We start from the raw sequence: 22,330 nt of genomic DNA on the forward strand, positions 1-22,330 counted from the left end.
TAACTCCCTGAGTGATAAAAGCAAACCCAACAATACAAGGAGTTAGCAAATCATGTGTTGCAAAAATCTCCGAAAAATGTTTGCTAGCCTACTACTTAAAAAAAAAATCATTTTTTGAACTTAAAAGGCATGATGGAAATTTCTCTTTTTCATTATTTAAGAGAACAATGGATAAACAATTACCATTATGTTAAATGACCATGTGCATCCTTAGAACTGTCAGAGGTTGTCAAGGGTATTCTTTTTATAGCCTCGCTTTCAGAACTGTCAGTTGTCAAGGATATTCTTTTTATAGCCGGCCTCGTTAATAAAGGGGCATTAATCACATTACAAAGGCCCTATGGTCTACCGTGACCATCATGTGCGGTATGGTCTATTGCACGTGAACACCTCTCCTGTTCATGACCGGCCATTCATTAGGATTGTTTTACGTGTAATTGAAAAAAACCACCTCAGTTAGCTCATGCTGTAGTTATGGGTTATTGTAGCAGTACTGTAGGTTAATTTTGTAAATATCATCTATATAATTATGCATAAAAGTAGTAGTAGTAGTGTTCATGAAGTTAATCACTTCCGTAGAAAAACAAATGTTTTTACTTATAAAATGATCAAATAAGTGGCTAAATTCAACTAAACCCAATTGGCTGGCAGCCAATTTGACTATTTTTTTGCTTTAAATTACATTTTTTCAGGTAAATAATTTTTTTTTTCGATCCATTTTTTGGAATGGCATATTCAACAAAAAATGTTTTAATAATTAATTTTACAGGGGGACAATACATCTTTAAGTATCAAATTTCAAACAGAATATATAGGGCAGAGAGACCCAAGGATCAACCAAATAATTTTAATAATATTTTAAACAACACTCTAAAAAGTGTGAAAATGATCAAAACTTGAATTTTTAACATGTCTTCATTTCTCTTTATTTTGAGTCACAGGCCCATGGTTTAAAAACATACACACATACACTTTAGTCTTCCAAAAATGTTTATTTTATTATGACAGTACTTTCCCAAACATTTATATGCCCAAATACTGGAATATGTGATACAATTTCATACAATTTTTAAAAGTTCATAAATAATAATTTTATGATTTACATCCATAATAATGTATTAAAATGACAAATATATACATATTATCATTGAAAAGATCAAAATGTCCATATTAGTTATTACAAACCATTCCAATTTATTTGTTATTTTGACAAGTTCTATTAATACTCACACGAAGCACACAACAGAACTATTACAATATATTGCAGTTGATAATTGTTAAAAATTGAGATGTAAATTAATTATTACTAGACTACATGAATTAAAAAGTATGATTTTTAAAGGTAACATTTTTATTAACTGTCTAAAAACCACAAAAAAAACAGGACCTATTTAGTAGATTACAGTATGCATCATATGAAATACATAATTACAGTGTATTTTATTAATTTAAAATGATATAAAATTATGTATTTACACAATTTAATCATATTTGGATACAGTGTATTTTATTAATTTAAAATGATATAAAATTATGTATTTACACAATTTAATCATATTTGGATACTTTACATACATATATAAACACACATTTTCTAGGTGTAATAAATAGCAACCATGATTTAATTTTTTATTTCAAGAACATTTATTAATTTCAATGGCATTTTAAAGACCATTATTAGATATTGTCACATGCAAGATCCCAGAGACACAGATAACAAGAATGTATATACACATGTCACCACACACTAAAACAGTATAATTTGCATTGTTCTTTACCAAAGGTAAGTTGTATCATAGAGATATAATATCTCTATGATATGGATATGATATGGCTGTATTATGACTAATACTGATAAGAATCTTCTTAAAATATCTTTTAGGCAAAATCAAAAACATAATTTATACATACTGAATTTTCTAGTTATGGAAAAGTAGAGCTTATCAAAATGAAAATATGTGGAAACCAAGGAAGAAACATTCTTTGTCACAGACCACAGCGATAGATATGACAGTGCTATTTGTAAGCTAGGCCCCTTGTATCTAAATTTTTCTAGCATTTCACAAATGGCAAGTTGCATTTACAGTGCATGTATTGGACATTCATAATTTATATATTTATTCTAAAAACAATAAAACAACAAATAAAAAACAATAATTAATATTTATTTATAAATAATGCTCTGTTTTTGTTTTTAGTCGCGTGCAACACGACTCTACAGCTCACTATGTCGGTCGGTTGGTCGGTAAACACTAACTTGAGCACGCGACTGCAGCCATGTAAATGGCTTTGTTACTGAGAGTAAGAGTATACAGATTTAAATACCGTGTTTTCTTGACAACAGAAACACGTCCACATTAACTAGACCAGTCCGTTACTGGTTTTAAAAATGCAGGTTTTTGTGGAGCTATTTTCAGCTGCAACACGATCTATCTTAAAACCGGATTCAAAGAAACCATTAAATTGTGATTTTTAAAGAAGAAACCGGCTCTAAATCATTCTATGATGAGGTACAACATGTATTGATTAATTACTTATTTTATTCAATTTCAAGTACAACAAAATAAAAGTGAATTTGTAACATTATAAAAATTGTTGGATTAGTAGTGAGTTGCATCTAGCACTGTTTGTACCAGGAATTCAGCCTATACTAATGGCAGCCAGACTGTATTCAAATTTAACATACTTTTAATGATGAAGGGGCTGTGATTATATATATATCTGTCATACATTAGATAATGTATGAATGAATAAATTATGTATAAATGTAATTTCAGTGCAATTTGCAAAAATACAGTCAACTAGCCAAATACCGGACACCTTTTGTCCAGCCACATATGTCTGGTTTCCGGAAAGTCTGGTATTCGGAATGTGTTTGTAATGGTAAAAAGAGATTTGGGACCTTTTGGTTGTCAAGAAAAGTCTGGTATTGGGAGAGTTTCTGGTTTTCAGACAGTCCGGTATTGGGAGAGTTTGACTGTATGTTGATATTCATATTGTGGCAGTCATTAAATGTCATTCCCAATATTTTCAATTGGATTATATTTTTTTCCAATTGATTCATACTTCTTGGGATTTTTTGCCTCTTTCATTTTTTATATAATTTAATCACCTTTTCATATATTATGATTTATTATAAATCTCAAAAAGAAAATCTCAGAATTTATAATGTATTAATTTTAATATGAAAATGAAAGAAATAAATGTATGAATTGAATTGAATTCATTGCAATGATTGCAGTTTACTTTAAGCAGTGTTTATCAATATCATAATGAACAAAAATAAATTATTTCAGTCACACAAGAAATATTAAAATACAAATTCATTCGTTCATTTCAAACTTTGAAATTCCAAGACGTTAAAGGTCATTGTTGCGAATAAACCTATTACCCTCCGAGTGACGGCCGTAGTAGACATATCGGCACTGTCCAAATGTTCCTAAAACAAAATGTACAAACAATTATTTAATTATTACTAGTATATATTTCAAATACCCACCTATTATGATAATGGTATGATCCATAACATTAATGTCAATACACTTCATGTATGGTTTTCTAGTTTAAGATTTTTTACCTCAAATTAAATGATTTACACAATTATGTTAACAGTTTCTGACCAAATGACCCGGTCAGTATCAGTATCTTTGATAAGAATTTTAAAAAATGAGTTTTTGAAATATTAAAAAAAAATAATACCTTGATGATTGCCTCCATCTTTAACTTCCTGAGGTAAGGGTGTGTATCGGCTTGTTGGTGATGACGGAGCATCATGATCGCTCGACTAGATATTATGAAGAAAAAAAAATTTTTTTTCAGACTGTTGTTTACCAATTTCAGCCTATATAAAATTTATGATTTTGATTTAAATGAATTTTTAAAACATTTTAAAACATCAAAGATATTTATTTTTCCTGTAGATAGCTTAGTGCAGATACATTTGTGGTTAGATTCAGATCCACAAAGCAAACATTTTTAGGTCAGTTACTAGGAACAGTGATGATTGAAAAGCGCATATTTTTAAATAGAGTATATTAAGACACATTGCTATACACAAGATGCTTCTTGTTTTTTTTTTGCCATGAGAAAAAAAGTGTATCTGGTAGATGTAGGAGTTCACTTCTAAGACATTAGAAAAACAAAAAAACATTTATATGTGGGAGATTTAGTGTTAAAAAGCAGCTCTTTTGTCGGAAGTAAGTAATTCCTTTTTGAGCTGTTAACAAATTTTAATCTTTGTCATGTTGTAACGTATTATTTACTAAAAAAAAAAAAAAAAAAATGTTAACCATAATTTTTGTAACTTTTGTAACTTATCACTGTTCATTACTATGCATGCATTTCTTTAATCATGGACCATTTGTAAGAACATTATTTTAATGAAAATGTCATCCATGTAAAATAAGTTTATAAATAAATAAATAAATAATATGTTTTTTAGTTTACAAAAACAACAAATGATTTTATTACCCGGCTATGTAATGATGAAAACAACCCACAAGTAAAGGCCCATTTACACTAGGGCGATAACGATTGACGATAAATAGAAAAACATACATTTTTCTTGGATAAAACAAAAGAAATTAGAACAGTTTTCATTCTAGAACTATAGGATAATCATTTATGCCATATTTGATAAAAATAATATAAAAAATCCAATCAAATGACGTCATGATCAATAAAAACAACATTGAAACTTTATATAAAAAAATTATCCAATTCAATTAATAAATATACTCCAAAGAAATGTATGCCGTTGTATGACGAATATTGCTATTACAGTACTACCATTTAATTTTTCACCTTTTATGAGTGTCATTGTATCGGACATGTTTTCCAATAAATTGAATGATTGATAGACAAAGTAAATATAGAGAAAGCTTAGTACTAATCTTATCTCCTTATATATACTTCCTCCATTGCTGAAAACAGACCATCAACTTTCGATAGAGGCTATTGACCGGCACAGTATACACTGAATAAGAATACATTAAGAATATCTCATCTGCCGCTTAAACAATCTCATTTACTCTACCCAAATAGACCCGGTTCTCTTACGTTGATAACGTCCAAAATGTATGGCAGTAAACAAACCTACTTACATCCACAGACCATATCACGTAAAGGTCAGTTAATGGTCAAACTGGTGCAAATTGTGACCATAAAATAAGAAATTGGGAAAATTGTGATTGAATGATGTCCGATTTAATGCTCATCGCAAACAAAATACAGTAGGTAGCTAGCTGTATGATGCTTTGAAATGCTTTTACACCCCAGCAACACATATACCAATAACTCCATCCTATCTTACTGAACATTTTTCCCTTACAACCCCAAATTACCCCACAAGGTCGAATGATATACTAAATGTTGTTCATCCAAAAATGGTGCAATGTTGTGGAATAATTTGAATGATCAAACTAGAAATGCACCTACTGTTAAAATATTTTTAACAACTTTTGTAAAGTAATGGTTTTTGCTTCATTTATAAAAATAATGAATGTAATTGTTATAAGTGAAATGGTACAAATAATTTCATGAGGTGAAAGATGACAGGTTCTATTTTCACAATGGGAAAGCCAAGTGAAAAATAAAAAAATGTTCATATTTCATCAAATTATTTGTATCTTTTCACGAATATAAAACATTCATTATTTGTTTTCACCACTACTGTGAATAATGTCAAAGAATCAACATTGATACGGAAAAAATAGCTAGGAAACTGAAACTGATCTTTTAAAGTTATTGTTTATATGCCAAGCAAAAAATATGCGGCGCTATTTTTTTTTCGTGTATGAAGAGTTTTTTTATTGCAAAAAATTTGAAAAAATACTATCACACAATCGTTAATGTCGAGCATGCTAAAGTGCAGTTAATTTATTATGTTACCCATAATCGTCCAATCAAATTACAATTATAAAATCAGATGTTTGAGAGTAGATCAGATGATAGTTATGATATGGGGTTATAAAAAAGGGGCCTATAAATATTGCTAATAAAAAGCAATAATTTACAATGACTTTACAGGTAAAAGTATTAAAGTGCATATCGCTATTGTTTGAATATAAACAGTAAGTAGCAAATATTAATACCTGCAGTACCTGTATAAACAAATTAAAAATGTAAATTAATGCAAGTCTAAATTTGTATGAATTAATCATACAAAGAAATTATTATACGCTTAAAAACAAAGACACTATCATTAATATTTAATAGTTCTAAAATGTGTATGAATTATACATAAATAATATTGAAAGATTGTTCTACTTAGTTGAAGGACTTAATTATCATCCTCATATAAAAGTAGAAAACAATAGCCTATTGTAAATAATATTCCATTACAAAAAAAGAATAAATTATCATTAATATTTTAATTCTCAAAATTGGAATGAATTAAAAACATAATGAAAGTTGTTATCCGTCCACAAATATTAATTTGATATAAAAATGAACGAACAATAGACAATTTGTTATTTGAGAGGCTTAGGTGACATGTTCATATGACTCGTATCAGGTCAACTGCGTTCAATCTCTACAATCTTCGTAAACACCTATTGTGAATGCTGTGTACGTGCTGATGCAGTACTGGATCTAGTTAGCTTTGAGTAAACAAACAAGGCTACTGCTCATGTGGACATTGATTCTGACCGCTCTATTTCATTGTCCATTTGCCCTTGTGAATTATAACTCCTTGGTTGGAGTGTTTAGCCTAAAGGAGGATGACCCTAGGGAGGATGACCATAGGGAGGATGACCCTACAGGGAATAATTACCCCTTGTTGATGGTATCTAATGATAATGAACATGATGAAGTGAAGACAACATACATTTTACAAAATTATATTTATTTATATCATTCAGGTTTCTTTTTAAAGATGTACAGTATTGTCCCCTAAAAACATAGAAAATGAAGATTAATTAAATCAGACTTTGAATAGGTTATATTGTAGTTTTAATAAAGTTAATCACTTCACAAAAATAATTTTTTCACTTATAAAATGACAAAATAAATGGTTTATTCAACCAAAAACCCATTTGACTATTTTTGCTTTAAATTACAGTTTTTTTAGGTAAATAAATTGTTTTCCTATCTAATATTTGGTCAAAGTAGATAGCTATTATGTGACATTAAAATGGCGTTAGGGGGAAAATAAATCTTTTAACTTAATAATATAAAAACAAATTCTATCAACAGGAAATTCCAAGGACCGGGGTGGTCATAGGATTTTTAAAACAAAGGAGGGTAGGGAAGGGGTGCAGAATTGTTCAAAAACAACTACAGTATACACAGTTTAAACTGTATCCTAGAAGTTTTTAAATTTCAAAACAGCATCATTGCTGTCGTCATGTTAGTTTCCGTGAAACCACTTGGGGTCCATCAGTCTTTCCCCTAAGACCCTAGATCAGCAAAATATATCAACAAACTCAAGGATTATCTAGAAATAAACTTGTCTTGTCTAATTGTCAAAATGTGAGGCATACATGGACTGCATACTGCAGATTTGTATATTTTAAGCACTCGAATGTACCTGGGCAAACAAGATGCGGTACCCTGGGAAAAAACCCCAGATTGTATTTATTCAACACAATGAGCTCAAGCTGCACTATCCAGGGTGAGTTTTTTAGTCATTTATAATGTGAAGTGTTTATCTAGTCTGAACATTATACTGATTTCATTCCTTCTTGCAGAGTATTCACATAAAATAATATAACCGACAATAGACAATAGGTCTAATATTACCTATTGTGCAAATGTAGTAATGTACAGTAACTACTAGACTTGTCTAAATGTCTGTCTACACTATCAAACTTGTTTGACAACTAAAGTGTGATGTGCCCAAATACAGTAGTGATATGCCCAAATATGGTAGTGATATGACATCATAATGTCCATATATAAAGTTCGATAGTGTAGACAGAGCTTAATTTTCTAGTTCCCAGCGGGAGTTTTTATTCAGCGATTCCAGCTCAAGTATAGGTATGACCCACTATCTGGGTCAAAATGTTTTTCTTTTTAACGAATATTAAGCTGAATCGTCATCTAGAACTTAGACTAAAGATGCATAAACCTAAGGTGAATGATGACAAAATCAAACAACAAAGTCGATATTATGAAAGTGCCCAGGCTAAATTATACTGATTACCAAACTATGGAGGTACCACCATTGCAAAACAAACTTTTATTATGACCAACATGAATATTTCGGGGGTAGTCTTTCCATCATTTCACCTCACAATTGGGTTGGCTTCGCTTTATAAAAATAGAATTCATCTTTCACCTCATCAAATTATTTGTACCATCGCACTCAGAAACTCATTATTTGTATATTATAATATAACAATATTAGCTAACTATAATCAGGTTCTTCTCAGGATATATATTACAACATTGATGCGGTCTTCCATTCAAGGACATAACCAGGTCCAAAGTTGCTTAACAGTGATGAGAGCTGGTGTTTGAATGCAGTATGGCCGTATAAAACTACATGCTATACACATTGTATACACAAATGTATAGAATATTATTCACATAATTTACTAATATAGTATTCATCAACCAGTATTTTGTTAATGAATAGATAATGATTATGAATAATGACTATAATAGGTGTCACGCCACGGGCTTCCGGACAGTTTGAACCATCACACATTTCTGTTCATTAAATGAATCAGTATTGATACAAGCCTACCAGTAAAACTTCCATCTTTTCAGATGACAAACTGATAGTGTACAGCATAATATTTGTCAAATTGAAAGTCTGTTATTATTACTCTTATCAGGTGAACACTAGATTTGGTGTATTATATATTATATATTATATTGGTAGATTAGGATTGAAAACAACCTGAACAAAAAAGTATTTGTACTTTTTCCCCGTTTTCCCAACTGTTCAAATTAATAAAGTATATAGATACTCAACAAATACTCTAGTCCCGAATAAAATATCCAATAATACAAAATTGATGATAATCAATAAAACTATGATGAAATATAACTCATTTCTTTGTTGTAAAACTTAATAAGTTGACTTGTTTATACTTATTTTAACAATTAATTGTAATAACTTTGAGTAATTAGTATTTTGCTTTGTTATTGTTTTTTTATGTAATTGAAGTTAGAATTAAAGGGCGACGCAATTCCTGCCGATAGTGGTATCTATATCCTCGACACACAACCCCCTCAGCACGCCACTTTTACTGTGTTGTTATTGTTGCCATGTTATGTTTTGTCATTTCTAAACAGAGTTAAAAACTTTCTAGCCCAGAAATGTTGCATACAGAAAAATGTAATAATATAAACAATTCAACCTTGAAATTAATAATTAATGCCAACATCTGCTTCTACTCGAACCAAAAAACCAGGGACGACCATATTTATATCTGCAAACATTACCTATCACGCCATTACTAATCTGGGTTTCACAACACTCTCTGATTGGCTCTCATCGTGTTATCAAGATAAAGGGACAATTTGAACAGACCAATGTACTGTTTGGATTGAGTAACACCTCCAACAAGCCTCCACATAAACACAACATGTTGACAACAAGATCATGTGATTACAATAAATGTTCTATAAATAATATAATTGACAATATTTTTATCTGGATAGGTTCAAGTTGCTGATCGTATTAGATTACGAGCTACAATAACACAGTACTGTACGAAGTTCACAAGCCAGCTTTACACCAGGGGTATGCAGACTATTGTTAGTGGTGGGTAGGGACGGGGTTGAATTTTAGCCATGTGATCCATCCTCCATTTATTTTCAAGCGATCTAGGACAATCTTCTGATTGTTAAAAGTGCTATATAAATATACCAACATATAAATATAACATTGCCATGTTTTACGGTTTTCTTTCTATGCATTGTATTTATATGAATTCCTGATTTTACACAAATTAGTGCTAGCCTAAATGTTGTTATTTTGTTCCTAATTTCTAAAAACTTAATATGGTAACGTTTTGTTCTCAATAAACCATTAGGAAAGGTTTAATTGATGATAGATAAAAACATAAAGGTAATAATTCTAAAACAAGGATGGTTAGTAGGTCACCGACAGGTAAAATTAAGAGGAAGAACCTTGAAAAGTTAGGCAGGCTTACCGATTAGGGATACAAGCCAGCCAGGTGAAATCAAGCATAGATTTACCCTCTAACCACAAAAAAACCGTTTACAGTGTGCTTAGCTTCCTAAGCTTGATTAAAATCTTACCTGTTATCTCTAAAGTAAATTGAGATAAAATTATTTTAAGACAAAGGGGAAAAGGTACAGTAAGTAAGTTCCCAAGCGCCATGGGTCAATGGGATTTCAGTCTCCTGTGTCACGAATTTGGTATAATGAGTAGCCCTCAAAAAGGCCCAGAAAAAAATTGGATTAACTGGCTTTTTATTAGAGTTTTAGTATCGCATTTTATATTGATAACCTTCTCTGTTTTTCTATATTCCTAACTTTTTATCTTGTATCATAGTCATAGTCATATATACTTTATTGTCCATTTAAAAAACAGAAATGTGATTTGAAAACTGGCAAAATACAAAAATATAAAATACAATTTACAAAAACACACACAAAAAGTTAAGAGGCTAAAAATTGTTAAAATTAGATAAAAATTATCATACAATCCTGTAGTACTAGTAGTGTATCATCAGCAACAGTTACAAACTGTTACAAACATGAGTACGAACTTACAATACTGTACATTAATGTATTTGGACAAATGGAATGGAACTACAGTAGAACCTCTCCTTTTGGACACTTTTTTTTCCTGAAACGAACAGAGCATTATATATTTAACACTATGGCCAACCAATATTGATGGGACATCATTATTAGTCTTAGGTTTCCTTTAATAATATATATAATAATTCACTTAATTTCAATACGTGGTACAAAATCTCAAGAATGCCAATTCTATTGATATCTTCAAACAGTTGCTCAAAACCCATCTCTTTCACATAGCATATGAAATGACGTAATTTCTACCTAGTTCGGGCCTTGTGGTCGTAGAGCTTTAGAGAAAATTTATTTTGAGTAAGCACTATACAAAAGAAAATTATTATTATTAATGGGGCCAGATTGAATGAGATGTATAACTTTTCATTCCAGGTCAAACAAAGCATGTATACTGAAAATAAAAAGAACAGCAAGTTTTACTAATGTATTGATTGATGTAAAAGAATAGATCCAGGGTTGATTTACAACAAGTTTGAAAAACACAAAGGCACTACAAGGTCTTGACTTTCACAAAACCTGTACAAGTTAATCTCAAGTTTAACCCTTTGATCTACACATGACCTGAACCAAGCTTCCCACTTCTGTGTTGGGCCGTCGGCCCATGGTTTCCTCTTGGGCCGTTTGCCAAATTTTGAATAAATAAAAAAAAACCATATTGCCTAATGCGATATTCATGATAGTCACGAGGAAGAAAGACGACAGATTTTAAGTATATGCATTTGGCATTTAAATCAATTTTGTTATGCTTAGCTTAATATTAAAGCAGCCCAAGCAGAAAAACCAATTTATTGAAATTCGCACATGTTTTATATGCTTTTTAACCCATAAGCTTAATATGATTTTCAAAATAGCCAAAAAGAAATAAGTTATATGGATATTGGGATTGTTAAAAATGTTGTAGTGACACCATTATGACAACTGTCTTTATGAACAACTAAAAAACACATCAACATCGAGCTGGTCACTTTTGTGTCACATGGTTAAATGCAAGTTATAAAAAAATCAAGGCTTGCGTCAACCTAGAACTGAAAGGAACTTCCAAAAAATCCAATGCCTCGACTGAACACAAATGCCAGTCATACGTCAACATATTTCAGTGATTTACTTTCAGTTGCACATGCATGTGTTATTTTACTGGAACTGTACACACAAGTGTGTAGAATGCGAAAGAGCTCAACATCCTGGCTACGGGTCATGTACCTGAGGACATGACCACTGCAGGTGACCTACAGTGAGTTACTTTCAGTTCAACGCTGTCATAAACACCTCCGTTGCTTTTGATTTCAACCCGTTGCTCAGAAGTTGACTGGGTAGAGTTTTGAGGAAATAGGTACAGTAATTGAGTTGAGTTACTGAAGGTGGAGAATTGTTTCTATAAAAATAGCATTTGCAGGAAATAGCCAACAAACAGCTGGCTTGTGTAATTCTTTTTTTAAATAAATAAATAGTCGAGAAGAGAATATAGTTGAAAGATATTACTTTCTTTTTCTTTTAAAAGTTGATAAGAGAATATAGTTGAAAGAGATTATTTTAATGGCTAGAATAGGTCAGCTATCTCGCATTCTATATTTTGTTATCTGCTAATAGCTGATATTTGTGGAGAAATTCACATAGAACAAATCCTGCACCTCTTTATGTGGTTCTAGTTGTTGACATAAGCCAAAAGGGACTTTTAGATTTTCACATCAACTATTTCGACTGCTACACTATTACGTCATTTTTATGTTTGTATGCGCTAGGTGACTGGCACTTCGACTGGCAAATTTGAGCACTTGTTCAGTGGCATTTTGGCGTTCGCTCTCTGACAGTACCAGTGGACATATGACGTCATAAAAAATATATGCAAACTGTGAATTATTGATTTTTATTGGTTATTTTTAATAAAGCTTTTAAAAATACAGATGGCATGATCTAGGCTAGGCCTAAGCTGCACACTTATTGTTGCCTGGCCTAAGCTTGTGTACTTCCAACGACCCAGCGGGGTGTAATAGCGATTACAAAGTCAGATGATCCCGCGGTCATTACGTCATATGTTCACTGGCATGTCAACGTAAATGTCCACTTGATCTAATCGTCCATATATCTGTCAACGAGTAACAGTCAACTACGACCCACTCAAATCTAAAAGTCCTTTATATCTACAACAACATGCTAGTACCATAGTACTGTATCAAACTTACATTTTCATTTATTTAATACAAAAAAATCTATTGTTTTAAGATAAAGTAAAACTCTTACCGCTTCCATTGGCTTAACGACCCTTAAAAAAGCGCCTTTTTTTTTAGATTCTTCTTTTTCTTTTCTTGTTACTTGTTTTGAGTCAAGAAACTTTAACTTTGGAAGATTGTATAATACTAAATATCTGTAGAGAAAGACAAATAAAAGATAAGAGAAAAAAGTTTCATATTAATGCATGCATATTTTTTCAACATACAAACAATATAAAATCACAGTGAAATATAGTTGGACCACAAAATGTCAGATTTCTTAAGTCTACCGATAATCCCGATACTTTCCCTTTTTGGGAGTTTCCATTTATTTTGTGTTTCCAGCTAAATGTGCAATTTGGTCACATTTTTTTTATATACAAAACATATACTGCATAAATATACCATATGCTTAATTAAAAGTATTTTCCATCTTTAGTACACAATAAAATATAGCCCTCTATGTTTGGATGTACTGTATTTTAACATTGATAGTGTTCTACAGTTTTGCCACGCTTTTATATAGTTTCTTAATATTTCATTTCTCCAGTTTTCAAAATCTGAAATGTTGAAAGTTTAAAGACAATTTCTGCTGAATGTGACAAAAAGTCCAATTCAAATGGTGGCTATAATTTCTCAGGATTCAATTAACTAGCTAACCCTCATTGTCTGCCTGCCCAGTAGATCTTATCACAGTCTTGGTAAAATTAACAAAGTTCAATTTCCAACCATGTGAATAATCCAAGTATGGACAATGGTCAAAAGTACACGCTGTAAAGTTTCTATGGTTAAGCTCTGTCTACACTATCAAACTAGTTCGACAAAAAAAAGTGTGATGTGCCCAAATATGATAGTGATATGCCCAAGTATGGTAGTGATATGACATCATGTCCATATATGGGCACATCACATTTTGTTGTCTCAAAGTTTGATAGTGTAGACAAGGCTTTAAAAAACACTGCAGGTATTTAGCTTATATAATTTTTGCAAATTATATAAATATTTGTAAATATTGAAAATAGTTCACCTGTATCTTTTATAATCTTCTTCATCTTTATCTGATGATGAAAGTTCATTTGGGCATGCTATGTTGCCTAGGAGACTAATGTAGGTCAAGGCTGGTAGTTGAGTTTTTAGTTGTTCTAATAATACCTCTAAATCTGTGATGTAATAAAAACTAAGGAAAACCAACAATAATTATAGAGGGCTCACTACAAATGAAAATCACATCTTAAGCTCTATCGACATTATCAAACTTTATGTGATAAAAAATGTGATGGGCCCATACATGGACATAATATGTCATATCACCACTATATTTGGGCATATTACTACCAAAATATGGGCACATCATATTTTTGTTGTCACATCAAGTTTGATAGCTTTAGAAAGCACAGAAAGACACTTAAAATATGTATCTATGGGTTTTCTGCTCAACTGCCCATTCAATTCATGTTTTGTGTAAATGATCATAAGAAATAATATACTGTAGATTCTATATTCTTATTTTCCGCTTACCATTTACCATTACCGCTCGTCTATGTAAATTTATATTTACAACAATATTTTATTGGATTAATTGAATTACAGTACTGATAAGAATGTATTTATAATCCCAAAAATATAGTTTTCAAAATATTAATAGCCGATAAATGCGGAACACAAATTTCAAATGGTTGAGTGTAGACACATTTTAATTAGGGTGTGTCAGTTAGTCAGTTGAAAGTTGTTTTAAGTTTAAAAAAATATAAAGGATATTTTGTTTTTATTTAGCATTAACGTGTGCAGCTGTGTAAAGTTAGGTATTCGTACTTGGTCATCTATTTCATTATTGTCCAATATCAATTCCTGTAGACTTGAAAATGACTCCAAACCAACTAAATTTCTGTGAAGAGAAAAAGCATATTTTATACATTGTGAATGCCTACAATACTTTGGCAAAGAGTTCTCTTTCTCTATTTTATTTTGGTACAGTACAACCTTCATTTTACATTCCCTGGATTTTACAATTACATACGCATAAAATGACCGATGACATCATTGTTTTTAGTAATTTTAATACATAAATACGATAGTGTGTTATTTTCTTACATTGAGGGCGCAATTTAACAACAACAAACCACAAAGCCATGGCTGTGAGACAAGTCACACACATGCAGTCCATCTATACATTTAAACATTGCACAGCCTGCATATAATTTTCTAGTAGGCTACATATTTGGGGTCAATTTAAGGTCAACCTGGATTTTACAAATCCCATGCGTACGTCTTTTGGTTCCGTGTCATACATAAAATGTAGGTTCTACTGTATAAAAAACAAATTGGTGACAAATTGCATTGCAAACACCCTAACCAATACATTTAACATATAAAACAAAGACAAAACACTATTTACAAAAGTAAATGACTAATAATAAATGGATGGGCTAGATAGAGCAGATGTCTAATGGCACATCCAATACTTAACTTAGGGTTAGCTCAGATTTGGCCAGCAGGCAGGATTTGGCAAAAGGACCATTTGACAACCCGAACCCATAGTGTCATGTGAAATTTAGATGTACCTCTAAATAATGTTTATTAAAAAGTTAATTCCTGCAGAAAATGACAGTGATTTAGTTGCATTACAACCTTTGTTTGTTAAGTTTCACATTCTTTATGTTTAAAAATAAGATGGCCATACACAACAGGAAAATAAAATGAATTATGTTTATAAAATCAACTTCCTAAACCTGCCTTTCTCAATTTCTAGTTTCTTTTCTTTCTTTTTGTTTTGCTTTGCGCACCTATACCTTTTTAGATCTAACTAATAAATGAATTACTAACCGTAAACTGTTAAAACTTAAATCTAGTCTGGTTATAATTTGTCCGTATTCTTCACACAAACCAGTTGGCACAGATATAAGGTCAGCTCCTATTAAAGACAACTTAAAAAGAAAAACACAGAAAACAATTATATTATTGGTTGGTGTGATAAAACAGACAGGTCTTACGGCAACTAGCTAGGACATGATTTTTGTTTTCATTGATCTAAAAAGTAATATTTTATTATTAAATATGCAAATTTAGTTATTATAGCTGGCTAGGTCCCCTACCTGTATATTTTAGGTATTTTATTATTAGCCTACTCATATGACATATATGAGTCATCAACAAAGGATCAAAAATAGCATCACTCGCATTGTTGTATGCCCATGCCTCTGGAACACAGGTTTTCTTTTTAAATCTAGGCCTGGCCCTATCTGCCAGTGAGTGGTAGGGTACAAAATCAAAACACGGTCACAAGACCAAATATGCCTAACTAGCCTAGGACCTAGGCTAGTTAGGCATCTATATTTTTATATTATTTATCATTTAGCCTAGATAGAGGCCTAACTTAACTAAGACTAAGGCTAGGCTAAATAATAAATATAAAAATATAACAGTACAGTACATTTGTTCTGTGTAACCAAATGAAGTGTACTGCGATTGATTTACATAGTTGGTATACAGTAGGACTGCGCCAGGCCTCTATCTAGGCTAGTCTAGTTAGGCTTATTACTAGGCCTATAATGCAGTACAGTAATTCAATGTGTGGTGAGGCTATGAATGATAGCCGCGCACGGTTCTTACATCATCCTAGCCTTAGCTAGCTGGGCCTAGCTAGGTAGAAGAAAAGCCAATATTTTCGTTGTTTATGCAACAAGTAACAATATAATATACACCTGAGTTCCTTGGATAACTGGAACCAGTAACGATTGAACTTGATCATCTTCTTTCTTCTCTGAGTCTTCCATTTCTCCTATTTCAAAAAAAGATTGTTTTGATAAAAATGTGTGAGAATTTCATTTCCTTTCCGAAAAAATAGTTGTATTCACCTGACTTGAATTGCGCCCTCAATTTTTCAGACACATTTCTTTTCACACCGTACCACACCGCGGTCTCTTTTTAAGCCTTGTTCACACTGGACTGGAAAATTAATCCCAGGTAACTTTCCCCCAAGGCGATTGTTAAATTTGACCCCTGTTCGCACTTGGATAATTTCACCAGATAGTTGATCAAAATTTAACTGCGACACTAAAAATTAAAATTGAAGCACATGGTCACGATGAATTGGTAAACTCTTGGGGTTGACCAGTCGCACTTTTAGACTTTTTAGCTAGTATGGTTAGTTTTACCAAGACTATGTCTAAGTACTGTCATGGAATTGAAGCAGTGTTTGGATTGGACTAATTAATTTGACCAAATTAAATTCAGTGGACGGATCAAAGCTTTATTAAAATCATACAAAACAATCAAAGTAACAATAATAAACAGTTCACCATCATGGTATGAGATTCTTTATTCACCTTGCTTTCCAACAATGTAAATCAATTATTATATACATAATTTATATAAGATGGTGATCACATAGAATACATCCATCGAGATAACAAAAACAGACACTATAGCTAGTATGCACTGAAATAAATACAACTGATTTATTTCACAACTATATTAGATAAACTTCACAATAATGACAATAACATGCAGGGAACTATAAAAACACCCCCTCTATCGTAATTAGAACATAATTTAATTTGTTCTGTACTGATTGGAGTACTAAACAGAAAATTTCACACACTCTAAAATTTAGTAATTCTGATGCTGATAGAAAATAACACAAATATTTTAAAATTGTCAACATTTATCAATTTTCAGTAATTCATTATGAAATATCTATAAAATAAAAAATCTTGAATATTACCAAGCTCTGTCATCATTAAAATCCAAAATATAATTTTACACATACACCAATGTGTACTTCATGAAATAATAATATTGAAACATAGTTTTTATGTTTTATACTACAAGTATTTTAACAAATTTAATTTTCATATATGAATATACAATTTATTACCGAGAAAAATTTATACTCAAACATTTCAAATTTTAATTGAATGGAAATCATTATAGTTTTTAAGATTTTAAATATTTATACTATAACGTATTATACATTGATTTTAACAACCTTAAATACCATGTTTTAACACGGATTATAAACACTAATTGGTTATTATTTTCATAGAAAAGTTGTAAAAATAATTTGATAACATGGACAATTTAATTCAGGTTTTAAAAGTTTAGGTCCCTGAGCTAGTAAGGTTATTCTCTTAATACTGGATGAAAAGTACCATTTATGTATCAGGGTTTTTTTTTTCTTATTTGGCGATTTAATTTCCAAATACATAGTTTTCATTGAGATAAGCATTACATTTATTTTAAGACAGGAGAAAAAAAAAATGAATAATTAATTTGGATGAAATTAAAAATAAATAAAACTTCATAAATATACACAAAAACAATTCATGGTTTTTCACTTGCTCTCTCTCTGTCTCACACAAGAATTACAAGAGTATCATCAATAAATAAGCTTTAAAAAAGACAACTACATATTTGCACCTACCCCAAAAGAAATCCGCTAATTAATTTATAAATTATCGGACTCTGTTTATCAGGAAGAAAACAGATAAATTATAAGAAATCAAAAGATTAACAGCGATGGAATTAACGTCTCCCACCGTTACAGTCTAAACAAAATTTATCATACATAAAATGCTAAGATAAGTTTCCCCTTAACATGTGTTAATCGGATAAATTAAATATGCTAATTACAAATTAATCTATTGTAAATTTTGACAAAAATATACACAACACAAATAATTTTTCACATGGAAATTAACAATAAATAACTGAAATTTCTAATTTAAAAATGAAAAATAGATTCCAGATAACATTCTCTGAAAATATTCTACACTATGAACAGATTTCTAAATTGAGAAGCATTGTACTCCGTACGAATTCATAATTGGTTTTTTGTTAGAATTACAAATATAACAAATTGATATCAAATTCTATTTCACACAGCATTTCAGTTTCACATAAAAAACCAAAAAAATTTTACAAATAAATGATACACTATGTAAAATATTAAATTTAGTTGTTACTGTCTAACAGTAAATTGTTAACATTTCCTAAATACAGTTAGTTTCTGTAAAAACTGACAGCGATGCAATTAAAATGTGTAAATTGATAATAAAATCATTTTAATGATTTAGTAAAAAGTGCATCTTAATTTATTTATCAATCTAGTTGAGTTAATTTAAACTTCAATGATATAAAATTCTATGTAACATCTAGAGACATTTATATAAAATTGAATTCTGCGCAATATCAAATTATAAACACCTACCAATGATTGTACAAAATGTAGTTAATTCCTGAAAAGTGGGTTACTAACTTTATATATTGTCAAAATTGATTGTGAATTATTTTTTATATATTCCATCCTCTTTTATAGCTTTCATATAATACTCAATCTCAGTACTGACTTAACTTATGAATAGTGTTTATATCTAACAAAATTGTGTTATATCTAACAAAATAATGTTATATCTAACAAAATAGTGTTATATCTAACAAAATAATGTTACATCTAACAAAATAGTGTTACATCTAACAAAATAATGTTACAGCTAACAAAATAGTGTTACATCTATAACAAAATAGTGTTATATCTATAACAAAACTGTGTTATATCTAACAAAATAACGTTATATCTTCAAAATAATGTTATATCTAACAAAATACTGTTATATCAAACAAAATAATGTTATATGTAACAAATTAGTGTTATATCTATAACAACATTTTCACAAATCTCAATATAATTTGGTCCTGTCTAGATCTAGTATAGTATAGTTTTTAAATTTAATTGTAAATTGCTAGTTTTATTCATTAAACTAATTAAAAACAAATTTGTAATTAAATAAAACAATTTTCTATAAGCCAACATCCAATCAAAGACTAGTTTTCTATCATACTAACATTTCAAGTAATTATAATCTAAATGTATAATCTGTTGTATTTGGTACATAAATCGTTTGACAGAAAAGCGGTCTTTCATTGGACATTAATTTAATGTTACATAAATTAGTCTTTTAAAGACACTTTGTACTACGTTAGTTGTGGAGTCTGTCCCCAGCTCCATTTCTGATATGGACCACTAACGATACATTTCATCTCCGGTGCCGTGTTAAAAAGAGATTCTGTTGTTTGAGTATTTGCACGTTTTAATGGTATTTCTGGGACCTTTGCACTTGGGTTCTTTGAAGAATTGGAGTCTTTTGCACTATTACCCGCCTTGCGACGACCTTTGGTTGGTGTTTCTTCACCAGCAAGTCGAGCTGCTTCCTCTTGTTCCTGATGTCTAGCCATCATTTTGTCCTCATATTCCTTCATACCATGGTTTCTAACGTTCAAATGTTTATGCTGATAAAACACCAGACTAATTCTCGATGGATGCTGCCTACAAGGGCGATGCAGTGCAGTTGTGGCGTGGAGTTCACGTTTCGCAACCTCAAACAGTACCGACCCATGAGTGAGCGCGACAGCTACTCCACCAATGGTGGCATCTCTGAAACAATGTGCATTGCTAGTCGTGTACGTTTCATGATCCGACGTTGGTGGAGTGAGTGATTTTATGTCATTCCCTGCTGGTTGATCTTGTGGTTTTAACTGGTGACCTGTTGGCATATGTTGCATTTGTGCAGCCATTTGTTGCCTGTGCAAATTAGCCTGTTGGTGATGTAAATTACCCTGCGAGGCATGTAAATTAGCTTGAGCAGGATGCATTTGCATCTGATTAGCATGTAGTTGTCCAGGTGCGGATTCTGGAAACATTTGAATGTTTGTCCCCTGGCTATCTTGTCTAGATTCATTAACTTCTGGTCTTGCTAAATCCTGAGGGTAGAAGCCTGGAACACTGGAAGCATCTTTAGAGACATTTCCACCGGCACTTTGATTAGACCCTGGTCTTGCAGGACATTGATTTGCAGCTTGTCCTGGGAAATTATGTGGAGATGCCTGATTTCCAAACATCAGTCCACTATTTTTAGGCGTATGAATATTTAAGTCAACGGTTCCAGGCTTTGGAGTTGAAGTGGAAGTTGTACCTGAGTCTTGAGGTGATGCAGCATTTTTTGTCAATTTATCTTCAATTGCCGGTCGCCATATGCTTGAAGGATTTTGTTGTCCTTGTTGTTTTGACTGTAAACTTGGATCGACCGGTCCTCGTGCTCCAGGGCCAGCTTGATGCTGACCCGGAAGACCGAACCCGGACACAACAGGTGCATGGAAACTTGCTGGTCCTCCTCCGGGACGAGCACCATGCTCAATACCTGCAGCCCTATTCCAGTGATCGTGTCGTGTGAGATCAATTTGTGGAATAGGCTGTCCGTGTGGACCGTACATTGCACTTGGAGTATCTTGCCGATGTAACATTGCAGCACCTTGGAAATCTCCTTGTGCCATTAGAGCATTTAAACGTCTCACATCGGGCTTCACATCTTCGAATTGAGGCCTAACATGTGACTGTGCATGCATAAAAGGATTCATGTGTACACCTGGTAGGTGGCCCTGAAACCTTTGATGTATACCATGCATGTTGGCTGCTTCTGGATGCATCTTATCTTGGCCTAGCAGACCTGGTATTGGAAAGTACTGAGGATAGGCTGCATACTGCGAGTACATTTCATATGGATATGCCATTCCTAAATGAGGCTGTTGCCCCATTATTCCAGGATGCATGCCATTCATGAGATGTATTCCAAGATTGTCTGTTTGTCGAGCCATCTGCCAATGATTGCGTTGATTGTAAGCCGAGACATTCGTCTCTTGCATATGTTTATTTGAGAGCTGGACACGATGCTGTGGACCGATTCTCTTAAACTCATCCTTTACGACAACTTCCGAAACTGCCTTTTTATTTGCTTCTTTAGCTTCGCTTTCAGCTGCAGCACTCTGTGCACTTGCTTTGGCACGCTTACTCGGACTATCTGAGGTTGAGTCTTTATTTCTTTTACCTCTGCCACGTGGTACAATTTGATCTTTTGGTTTTAAACGAACCTCTTTGCAGTAGTTTGTTAAAACTTCAATTGCGCCACTTTGAACTTTGGCACGTTGACCTTCTGGGTCACCATGTTCATCAGTACTGTCTAGGTAGTAGAGTGGGAGTACATGAAGTTGTTCATCACCCGGATCTGGTTTAATGTTTCTCACTTCTTCTTTCGTTAATGTTACAACCTAAAAAGAAAGACAACAATATAAAATTTAAGACTGAGAGAAAATCATGCAGAAAATAAATGAACTAATCTGCATAACAGAAATTGCACTGAGGCTCAACCTAGTCTTCTGCTTGCTTATCTTTATTATTAAGACATCCCAACTCTCTTAATAATCGCGGAAGGCCCTCTTTGCCAATTTCTCCAGATTGTTTTAATATGAAAAAAAAATCCATGTACATTTTTTCATTTAGGCTCTGCTAGTAAGTCCTAGTGCGTGATCTAGAAAGCGCATAGCATCGTCATTAT

At 31.9% G+C, this 22,330-nt stretch overlaps 2 protein-coding genes across 3 annotated transcripts in view; both read right to left on the reverse strand.

The window, feature by feature from the left end:
* Positions 1 to 984: 984 nt before the first annotated feature.
* LOC144844216 (leucine-rich melanocyte differentiation-associated protein-like) overlaps positions 985 to 22,330 on the reverse strand; it is a 39,275-nt gene continuing 17,929 nt past the window's right edge. Inside the window, exons 2-8 of one of the 2 annotated variants that reach the window (XM_078700995.1) lie at positions 16,646 to 16,754; positions 15,768 to 15,868; positions 14,698 to 14,829; positions 13,972 to 14,106; positions 12,976 to 13,099; positions 3,700 to 3,784; positions 985 to 3,439 (exon numbers count right to left, since the gene is read on the reverse strand). In XM_078700995.1, coding sequence (XP_078557121.1) covers positions 3,360 to 3,439; positions 3,700 to 3,784; positions 12,976 to 13,099; positions 13,972 to 14,106; positions 14,698 to 14,829; positions 15,768 to 15,868; positions 16,646 to 16,717 — 729 coding nt within the window. In that variant the 5' untranslated portion in view covers positions 16,718 to 16,754 and the 3' untranslated portion in view covers positions 985 to 3,359. Of the gene's footprint in view, positions 3,440 to 3,699; positions 3,785 to 12,975; positions 13,100 to 13,971; positions 14,110 to 14,697; positions 14,830 to 15,767; positions 15,869 to 16,645; positions 16,790 to 22,330 lie in introns of those variants that run through there. The other variant, XM_078700996.1, reaches the window with a different exon arrangement.
* Positions 17,238 to 22,330, reverse strand: part of LOC144844199 (uncharacterized) — a 52,018-nt gene continuing 46,925 nt past the window's right edge. Inside the window, exon 11 of the mRNA XM_078700963.1 lies at positions 17,238 to 22,043. Coding sequence (XP_078557089.1) covers positions 19,917 to 22,043 — 2,127 coding nt within the window. The 3' untranslated portion in view covers positions 17,238 to 19,916. The remainder of the gene's footprint in view (positions 22,044 to 22,330) is intronic.

Source organism: Antedon bifida, chromosome 6 (genome assembly GCF_963402885.1).
Source record: "Antedon bifida chromosome 6, ecAntBifi1.1, whole genome shotgun sequence".
NCBI lineage: Eukaryota > Metazoa > Echinodermata > Crinoidea > Comatulida > Antedonidae > Antedon > Antedon bifida.